At 37.6% G+C, this 10840-nt stretch overlaps 1 protein-coding gene across 3 annotated transcripts in view; it reads right to left on the reverse strand.

Annotated features, from left to right (window-relative positions):
- ATP6V0A1 (ATPase H+ transporting V0 subunit a1) overlaps positions 1-10834 on the reverse strand; it is a 32497-nt gene extending 21663 nt beyond the window's left edge. For 2 of the 3 annotated variants that reach the window (XM_085310361.1, XM_085310363.1), the window contains exons 1-8: positions 10707-10834; positions 10402-10480; positions 9978-10075; positions 9295-9423; positions 4282-4385; positions 3141-3267; positions 1753-1835; positions 925-1018 (exon numbers count right to left, since the gene is read on the reverse strand). In XM_085310361.1, coding sequence (XP_085166487.1) covers positions 925-1018; positions 1753-1835; positions 3141-3267; positions 4282-4385; positions 9295-9423; positions 9978-10075; positions 10402-10480; positions 10707-10823 — 831 coding nt within the window. In that variant the 5' untranslated portion in view covers positions 10824-10834. The remainder of the gene's footprint in view (positions 1-924; positions 1019-1752; positions 1836-3140; positions 3268-4281; positions 4386-9294; positions 9424-9977; positions 10076-10401; positions 10481-10706) is intronic. The other variant, XM_085310362.1, reaches the window with a different exon arrangement.
- Positions 10835-10840: the final 6 nt, after the last annotated feature.

Raw genomic sequence — 10840 nt, forward strand, 5'->3', positions numbered from 1 at the left:
TTCCAACTGGAATGTGTTTAAACTCAGGCCAAGTCAGGTCCCCAGGCTGGAAAGTTTGAGACTAAAGTAGAAGTTAGAACACAGAGTAGAGCATTCACATGCAGTTTTGAGTTCTGCTTGTCAAATTGCTTCTGCATGCTTGCCTACTTTGTAATTACTAAACAACTACACTACATAACTTCTATCTTGAGAGAGGATCTGTGTCAAATAAAACAGTTCAGAGTGAAGCTTTTTTCCTTTTAGCTTCTGAACCTTTTTCGACTGCTGGCTCAAATCCCTTCAGTCGGTTTTTCTGCATGACAACTTACTGCCTTTCCCTAAAGCAAGTATCAAAYGTAGCAGAGCTGGTACCCAGTAGTTTTGTGTGCTAATTATGTTTTACCAACACTCAGGCTGCTGCACAAAGATTAGTTGTAAAGCAGAAACTCTTCAGGACAGCACAATTTGAAAATACAAAGACAGATAGAAAAAAAAMCAACTTAAGTTAACTTATTTCCAATTTGAGATAACAATACTAATTTAAATATATTTGAAGTTCTGGTAGAGGAAACAGGCATTTAGAGAAGCAAGTTTTCAGAGTTGGAAACTTGGTATCTTTTCACACACACACACTGCTTCTCTGCTCCCTGGTACACAATTCTGCATCAACTCTGTATTTACTTGTATATAATTAACTGCTCATCCTTCTGGAAAGTATCAAAGCATTCCATGACCTTAAACCCTGCAAAGAAACTAAATATATCGTCTCCAAACATCTTTCTTGCACTGCTGAACTGTTGGTTTCAAGATGCTTTGCTTAGCTGAAATTACGGTCATCTAATAGAGCCAGAAATTCTCCTTTTTTAATATGAGCCAAAGATGAATTCAAGTGTGCAAGTGCATGTGTACGTGTGTGTAAAAAGACATTGAACTCATTTATTTTACCATCTGAAGATCATCAATCCTGGTATTGACGCCAGAAGCCATTTCCTTCCGCTCCTGGGGTGTTTCTGGGCAGGGGTAGAGGGAGGCACGGAATCTGAAAGACATGCAAGCCACCTTAGCAAYGAAGATGGAAAGAAGAAAAACCAGTCAGGGTAACAGATGGCTGAGCGTAAACGCAGAAATAAAGCAAGGAGTGCTTTAAGAGAATGTCCTGATCAGCAACAACTGTCTAGAATGGTTTCTGTCTTTAAATCAAAAGAGCATAGAAAAGTTTGCTTACGACCAAAACAGYAGTTGAATGCTTCTTAAAAAACAGAGTCAAACTCTTAATGTTAAAACATTCATTCTTAAGAAAATGGAAGTGGAAGAAAATCCTCTCCCCCCTGCATTATCAGGCTCTCAGTGGCACTGTTATGAAGCTGATTAGCTGTCCCAATTCAGGGTGCTGCTATCATGCCAATGCAGCTGTTTCTGAAGTAATCAGCTGTTGATCTCCTTTGTGAGAATATTGTTGACATTTCTGATACAAGGTTTGTCGAAGAGTCAGTTTCAACACTTCAACTCAATCGCTTTTAAGCATTCTATAAAGAAGCAGTCATCTACTTTGAGCATTACAGGCTTGGCGAGCAGCTAATTTGGCTGCAAAACATGTTTGAGGTACTTGTGGTATGTTTTATTTGCCATCAAAATATCTAGTATCATTGTGAAATAAGGAGATAAAAAAATATGGATGTCAAGTCATTTCCATATGCATTTTGAGAGTGCTCTTTCATGGTTACTGTGCACAGCATGATGTCCAGCTGTAAGACATTAAAGTAACTTTCATACCCTTCACAGATCTTCTTGACTCTATTTTTCAATTGGTCACCTTGGAAAAAGATGATAAACACAGACTTGTGCACATAATCCCCCTAGAACAGAAGAAAATGAATTGTAACAGCTCAGCTATTCGCAAAAATTAGCATGATAGCAAATTACAAGARATCTGTTTTCCCTTCCTTTGAATCCGTCCATATAGAAATTATATCCGCATAATGAGTCAAGAATGGACTTTGAATCACTCAAAAGAAACATAATGCTTTTAGCCTCAATATTGAAGATGCCTATTATACTTGTGTTTACTGAAGCAAATGTTCTAGAATATCTATCATCTATTCTATGTAATACAATAAACAGGAAAATCTGGGGAAAATGCTAAGTGTCCAAAACAGTAAAGATGAAACAAAATATGTATCATCACTTACTGCAGTCAGCTCACCTACATAATCAAGCAAGAAGCTAAAGAGCAAATGAAAATGAGATTTAACAACTTTGATTCTCCAGGGAAGCCCATGGCACATTCTTTGTACAGCTGTTTTTATTTTGGTAGCTAGCTCCCCTTTCCTGTATTTGTTAACAAGTTATTGTTCTACCTTACTTAGGAAACCTTAGCATAATGTTTCAAGAATAATTACGTTAGCTGTAACCTCAATTTAAGGAAGTGTTGCACAATAAGAACAAAGTCTCTCCCTAGCAGACAGATAATTTAACAAGTCAACTACCAGCAGTAGTTGACAAGAGAACAAGTCAGCCTTTTGCCAGAAACAAAGGAGGAGTTGTTGAATTTTTACATTTCCATCTTTGTTTCAGTGCAGCCTATGGCCTTTTTTTTTAACCATTTAAAGCCAGAGCAATAGTTCCCAAAGTGCAGGCATTGTCTGCTAATTTGAGGCAACAGTAAAGAGGAAACAGAATGCAAAAAAAATTATTTATCATTTATACCAGTAATAAGTCCAAAAAAATCTCATGTGGATATTTAAATTATTGGTTAGTAAATTAAGAAAAAGAGGTCCAAGTTCAGAGTAAATGAGTTACAGATGTCATATACCACTAATATCCCAAAGAACCTGTCTTGCAAGGATGTTTGCTACATATTCAGAACTGCACACAGGAGTGGCACTTTCTTTGTGCTTGAGAAACAACTACATCACACTGCAATCCAAATTCAGAGTTGTTCAACCTCTTCAACAGCATTCATCACCTACCCTGCTATTTTTGCTATAGTAACACTGGAAACCACTTGTCATTAAAGCCTCAGACACTGCAAATGGATACTGTGAAGAGTAATACAAATGTTTGCCTGCGTGGAGCCCATTATGAGATAGAGGCTCACACCTACAAGCAAAACCTTTTACTCATTTGAGACTTTTGCCTCTGTACATGATAGTTCCTTTTACCGTTACAGGATCTTCTAGGGGGTTTTCAATTTCTGCTTGACGCAGGAATACATTGCCTCGGCACACTCGCCACAGCATGCGCTCAAACATAGGGATTCGTTCACGGTTGATCACACCAGCCACAAACCTGTTAAAGGAACAGTATAAACGTAAGCTCTGCAATGAAAAGCATACATAGGCTAGTACTCAAAACACTGACGCCTACTGGAGTTTAGCATTAGTCTGAAAGCTAAAAAAAAAAAGGGAGGGAAACGTGATAATAAGCTGTTTTATGTTACTGATAAGTTGACATGCACAAGAACTACAAACATCAAAAAGACAAAACTTGTTGCATGTATTGAGGAGCATAAGGACTTAAAAAAAAAAAAAAAAAAAGAAAAAAAATCTTGTTTTTTAATTAGTTCTTTAAGCCAAATGAAAAGCCTTACAAAGGGACAGAGATAAAAGCACAACAGAAACAACTGCACTATACCAAAAGTTATGACTGTTTAACAGAATTTAACTGATTAACAACACACACATATATATGCTTTGTATATAAAAATGCAAATATAATTAAAAAAATCATCGATCAGAGGAGAAGCAATTACATATAGACACAACTTCTGTACCTGCTACTGTTCATTTCAACAGGTCCCAGCAAGTTACATGCTAAGGATTACAGCAGACAAGGCTGCCATAGACTACCATGTTCTAGGTGGGCTTCAAGAGGACCTCACTGTTTCAAATGTCTGTGTCCAGAAAAAGAATTACAGACATACAAAGGAAGCCTGGAAGTAGCTAATAAGGAGGGTCCAGAACTATACAGTTACACGGTTATTTCAGAGTATTATGTACCAGAATAATTCCTGGATTCAAATAAAGCTGTGATGGCTCAGACTGTTTGAAAAAGCACTAGGAAAGGATTACAAAGAAAAAAAAATAGTACAACTTTTTGTGCAGAGAAAAATGTCTGAAGCACAATCAGGAACTGGAAAATTAACTTATGTAGGAAAAAAAATGAGAGACCAATAGCCAGTGTTAGACCAGCACTCATCTGCTAGTTCTACAACAGCTGTGTTCCAAACAGCATGAACTCCATGGGTTGAACACTAGGCAGCAACCCAGACAAGTGCAAGACAGAAGTCTAAATTGTCATTACCCAAGTCGTAGTGGAGCACCTCTTCCCATCTCGCTTGGTTCCAAAAGTGAAGAGGATTCCTCCAACAGGTCTGGATCCGCCATCTGCTGATGATGCAATTCAGCCTGAATTCACAAATCAATTAATATCTAATGAAACTAGTTAGTGGCATGCAGGGAATGAGGAACCAGGAGACAGTTGTGAAATGGGAAAGAAAAAAAAAGAAAAAACACAGAATAGCAGAAAGAGAAATTAGAGGATAGAAAAGAGAGCAAGAATCACACAAGGAAGGAAAAAAACAAGAGGGAAAGTGGAATGGCTCAGCAAAGCTTCCACAATAGAAAGATCTGATGACTGCTGCAACAGAACATGGGGGCAGTGTGGTATATAAGTCTGAAGAAAGGCAGAATTTCCCCAAATTTATTAAGTTTTAAATACAAGTCATGTTCCTAAGAACCATTTTTTTAAACGATACAAAGCAGACTGACAAACCTTACTCTCATTAGTCCTGAGGGGGGACAGAGGGAAGAGAGAATGAAGGGACATGCAGATTCTCTCTTCCACTATTCGTTCATTTTTCTGCATACCAGATGCAACAGGCATTTCTAAGAGGTCCTTGGATATTATATTTGCATGTGAAATAGTTCAGTAATCTGTCCTACACAAATAGGAAGGATACCGCTCAGGTAAGTCTTCCATAGACMGCTTACGTGAGCTTACAACAATATGCAACTTCACCAGGTTGTAGCCTTACAACAAGTTACGCAAGACCTGCCTACAAGCCTTCTGCCACACTTCAAAGCAAAGGCAATGCCTCATTCATTTKAGAAACAGGTGATGCTAACCTGATTGATTCAACTTTGTATCTACACTGATGCAGCAAGTAGTTAAGAGTCAGTACCAAAACCTGAAAGTATTGGATGGTAATTTTCTTCCCTGGCCATCAAAAGTTCTCCCTCCAGGGAGTACACATAATACACAAGAATATTCTTTCTGATTAAATCCATTAATTTTTCCAGATATTTTACCATACTGACTTTACATATTATTGTTAGACACACAAAATATGTTGCTTAAGGCAATTTGGTGATTTTTTTTTTTGACCCCAGGCATTAAAATGGGAAGTAGCTTATATGTCATTCATTACAATTAATTTACAGCCTAAAATTCTTAAATTCCTAGGAACATAGCTTGTAAGTGTCAGCAGCTAAAGTCAGGAAGGATGTTCATACCACATCCTCTTGTGTGCCATGCTCATACTCCATTCAGAAGCCTTTGTCACAGTTATTTCTACCTCTGCAGCTTATATAATGAAATGAGGAAAATTAAAGAGTTCCTTAACACAAACAGAGGACCAAATTCTACCCTCTGTGGTACGCAGRAGGTGACCCTTGCAGTATTTGATATACTTGAAGGTAGAGTTTGACCCTAGAACATGTAAACTGTATGCACACATGCATGGCAGTCTTGCAAGAGTATATGGCAAGTTTAATAACTCAGCCACAGTTTCTCTATTCACACAGTAATTGTCTAATAATTTTAGCAAAAGATCTCTAAAACATTTTACTTGCACATCAAAGGGAAATATTTACCATAGGCAAAGAGAGTTTTTGCAAGGCTGACAAAATGCAGCTCAATTGCTTGTCCATACAAGTTTACAGATGTTACAAAAAATAATGGATTTCTAATTTACTTTAAAAAGCCAACATGGAGAAATTCTGATACTTCCAATTTTTAGTCAACTTGTTACAATACCCAATAAACTGAATTAAAATTTTGTTTTATAAAGAAGATAATCAAAATAAGCAAGTTTCCTATCCCAAACAAAACATACAGATCAAMCACTCTAGTGATTATTTGATATCAAGATTTCAGGATATGGAAAGACAATGAGAAAAAGGTAAATATTTTAAGAGGCTTGTATTGTATTTATCAGTAGTCAAGATACTCTCTGTGATAATTCTTGTAAGGTGTGCATTAAACTACTTGAAGCTTACCTCATTTTCTCCAGATTTTAACATATAAAACATATAAAACAAGAAGATGCCACATGTGAAAAGTTTTGCTCCACCTCACTCGAGAAAGTAATTCTTACAAATGTTTAATATTATTCCCAGCTCTTCTGGGGCTATGTGTCCTTTATTCAGGACACTGTATAAAACAAAAAAAAGTCCTGCAGAGGGGTTGGAATTACAAAATAGAACAGCTTAAATATAACAGAGCAAACCAGTTTTACAAAACATGCACTTACATACACAATAATTTATTCCATAGTAAGAAAATAAGTTATTTAAATTCATCTCTAAACCCCTTTGATTTGGTGATGGTGCCCTTTTTAGAAGGGGAACAGGATAGCAACACTGGTTCTGGAAGGATCAATTACATCAGTATTATGAGATTTATCAGAAATAAACAATTGAGAGACTATGAGGAAATGAAAGAGCTATCCAGCTACAATGCAAGTAAACAAGAGTCTGCTCTGTCTAGAAATTTACTTCGAATAAGAGTTTTTAGTAGCAATGAGTGTAATATAAAGTTACTACAAAGTAGTAGTTTTTTTTTTCTTTTTCTTTCTTTTTTTTTTAAACAAATCAGAGTTGTTTGGGACTGGAAAAAAACCAAGCATTCACGTGACACTAAACAGATTATTAAATATTTTTAAATTACTTATTTTTCAGGCAGATCAGCACCTTTAATTTCAAGGCCTCAAAATACCTGTCATTTTCCCTACCCTTGCTTAGCCAGAAAACCAAATGCTACACAGCAGGAAGGCAGCAGTTTTGCTCTACAACGGTTCTAGATTGCTGTACATAATGCATACAACTCAAGCCCCTTACAGTTCATAGAAACAAAACAAATTCCACTTTCACAAGAACTAAAAAGGGATTTGTTTCACCCTCTAATTTATTAATCCAGAGCCCAGAAGGAAATGATAGATGTTAAAAGAAAAAAAAAAGAAAAAAAGCAGATGGTGATAAGAGTTAAGAGGAAAGAGAGACAAGGGACTGCATGCCATTAACCATTACTTTTCCAGTCTTCTTTTATGTTCAGTCTAGGATGCTTATGGCAAAACTTTCAAAAAAATCTCTCCAGCTCATACTGCTCTTCACAAGYAAAGACAAGAAGACTGAGAAAAGGATCATAATCATCAACATGGTATGTTGAGACAAGAAATGGCTACTTTGACTAGAATGGACATAAAAAGAACAAGCGAAAAAATTCTACCATTCCCCTTCCCCCACTGCACAAACTCTGGTAAGCATAGCAAATGCCACGCACAAAGTAGTTTGAGTAGTAAGCCATTTCTTGTGCAATTTATTACTATGAACAGCACAATCTTAATTACAGGTTATTAAAGTCTTCAAGTGTTGAAAATACTGTGCAAATGACAGCATGAAGAAATGAAGCATACAATATTCTGGGAAAATAGCTCGACTGCATAAAGCTCGAAAGTCCTGGACTAGTCAGAATCTCTTAGGTAGAACTGTTTAGTGTTAAATAAGGCAGTTTTACAGTTTTAATACTTGTGTTGAATTTCATACATCAGGAGTTCAGTTTGCTTTTACATATAGCAGTATGGTTTATAATTTTGGAAAGATTTTGGTTTACAATTAGAAAAAAAAAGTGTTATCAAACACGAGCAGTAGCATATATAAGTTTTCTTTGGCCAGAACGGTAAACTCATTGAAGTCTTATATTAGTACCTATTATGTAGATAAATTGATGTAATTGTTTCAGAACTAAATAGATTTTGACCTTTAAATGTTAGTATGTTAATACTCTACTCAAACAAAAACAGCAGCTAGTTCTCACCACAGAGGAGAGTAACTAAAAAAATGTAGACAGCACTAGCTGCACTTGGTTTTATTCAATATTCAGTTAGAACAGACAGGCAGTGGCACCTTAATGCAGCTAAGTGACAGATTATCAGGTTATCACTATTTGTCCAGAGAGACCCAGTAACTTGTAAGTGGACATTCAACACTTGAAGATAAGTTATTTGTAATAAAACCAACCCCATTACCGATCACACCAGCAATATCTATGCTAGCAGCAGTTACGACTCATATTGGCACAGGAACAACCCCAGTGTCTCAACAGGCAGCAGCATCTTGCACCAAAAAAGGTCTGTTAGATAAACGTCTGAAGTTTGCAGGAGTCCTGCTCTACTTGATTAAAGCCTTTGTAAATACCAGAAACCAAATTCATTAAGAACTCTCCGATCAAATCCTTGGATTGGAGGGAATTGGTCATGTACTGGGCAAGAGTATGTCCCTTCCCCTCCTAAAAGGCATGCACTGAAGTTTTAACAAAGAGCTTCTACAGTTTGAAATCGTTAAGCTTTAAGATGAAGGATTAAGCTTCTCTCATCCAGGCTCTATGCCACTGTATCATGAATGGCATCAGAGAAGCTATTCTCAGGTTGAGAGAAAAAATTCACAGTGCTTCTGACATTTACTGACCTATTCGATCTTAGATAAAACACTGGAAGATTTTGAATGACAAACTTGCTCCAGAACTTACCTCTGAGAACTTCAAGGTTGATCAAAGGCCCAATAAAACCAAAGAAGTCCATTAACTTTAATGGTTTTTGTATTATGAATATAACGAGTAACCTCTGCATAATAGTTCAAAGACTGAGGAGAAATTGATTGTAATATCTGTGTGTAAATGAGGTATGACTCTGTTTATGCACATACATATCAGAGAAACCCTTATCCGTTGAAGAAAGGGCCCACTGTAGCACCAAATTTTTGTCTGTTGAYATGTTTTAAGAACTACTAGTGCCTTATGTATTTTGCATAATTTTCAGACAAAGCACTGATTAACTGAAAAAAAGTCATAAGATGTAAATTATGGGTAGCTATGTGTACTGCATGAAAACGGAAAAAAATTTAAGAAGCTTTCTTAAACAAAGTACAAAAATGACCCTGCAATCCAAAATAGCAACTAAAAATATATTTGAGATTAAAAATGGCATTCTGGGGGAGAAGAACCAGCTGCCTAAGTACTAATCCACTCCGGTATTCTGACCTCATCAAAGAACTGCTGAGTTTTGCGTAGTATAAATTTTAACTCTGTCAGCTCCAAGAAGTTCCTCTTCAGAGCTTCCTGGTTTGTGTTGATTTCTTTAAGCTCATTTTCAATTTTCTCAAAGTTTGCCTGTAAGATGGGAAAAGGAGAGAAAGGAAAAAAAAGCCCTTAAAATAATTCTGTAAATAAGTGCTATTAGACCTATTACAACAATATAGCAGACAAGACGCTTCATAATCATGTGCAGTCTACACACAATTATGGATGCTATCTTTAGTCTGCTATGGCACACACATCTCAGTCTGTGTCATTATCTTCAGGCAGCTTTAAACGTTCTGTGCTCAGCTAATCTTTTACAGACAGCATTTATACAGAGTGTTTTCCAAAATCATTAAACTCTGGATCAGCTTTAACATAGACCCACCATAAATCATGCAGCTCCAACAATTTGAGGGGAATTTCATCCATTTAAATGAGTCAAAATTCAGGCTTTCAGTTCTAAAAGTATTTGGATAAATGAGCAGGTAAAACATAGATGTTGTGAATTAGAGTGGCTAGCATTTTCACTGACAGCTGGGGACTACAACTAATGCATCTTTACCACTAAATGCTACAGTTATTTCTTAGTTTCCCCTGTTTTCATCTAATATCAAATGCTATTGGGCCTTAATACACATAATTACCTCCAAGTCAATCATGTCACGGGGAAAAGGTACTTCTGGGTTTTCACCAGTGTCCATGATGGGAATATTTGCCTTTTTAATCTCCTTCTCAACAAACCCTGGAAAGACAACACAGTTTTTCTTAATGCTAACCAAACATACTTCAACATCAATTTATCTCCATCTTAACCTCCATCTAGCCTGATCAAAAGCTGTGAATTCTTTCAATTCCAAGGTAGTCTTACTGGGTTAAAAATCATCTTTCAACCAGGAAATGAATCCTTGGAGGCAGTCTGTCTGACAAAAGATAGGAAGGCAGTCTTCACTTCTCCAGCCAGCGCTTTGCTTTTTAACACTGGGTTACACTGGTAACACACAGGTTTAGCCTACTTTAATTTCTTCTATAAAAGCTATGGACCTAGAAGCTTATCAGAGAGTGACATACTTAGCTTTCGGTCCATTTCTTCACACCTCCTGACTTCATTAACGAATTTACGTTGGAATACATTCACATCCGGGTTCAACTGCAAAGAGAAACAAGTATCCTCAGCAATGTCCAAGCGTTGGGGCCCGTCGGGAGCTGCACTAGCTCCACAGGGCGCCAACTGCCCCGGAGGTGAACGAGCAGGCGCCTCTGTGGCCTGTCAGCTTCTCGCTGACGGCCCAGCTACGGCGATGCCGTGAACAACGGAGGCGGCAGCCACCGTTTGGGGCGATTTGGGCATTTTYTTCACGGCGGCAGCTACTCACGTCGCGGAACTGGACCTTCCCCAGCTCGCCCAGCTCGCTGACACAGCAGTAGGCGGCCTCGGACTGCAGAAAGAGCTGGGCCAGGGTCATCTCCTCGCTGCGGAAGAGCTCCCCCATGGCGGCAACGTCCCCGC

The sequence above is a fragment of the Rhea americana genome, unplaced genomic scaffold (assembly GCF_003343005.1).
Source record: "Rhea americana isolate MKP2758 unplaced genomic scaffold, rheAme1 scaffold_319, whole genome shotgun sequence".
NCBI classification, from domain to species: Eukaryota; Metazoa; Chordata; class Aves; order Rheiformes; family Rheidae; genus Rhea; species Rhea americana.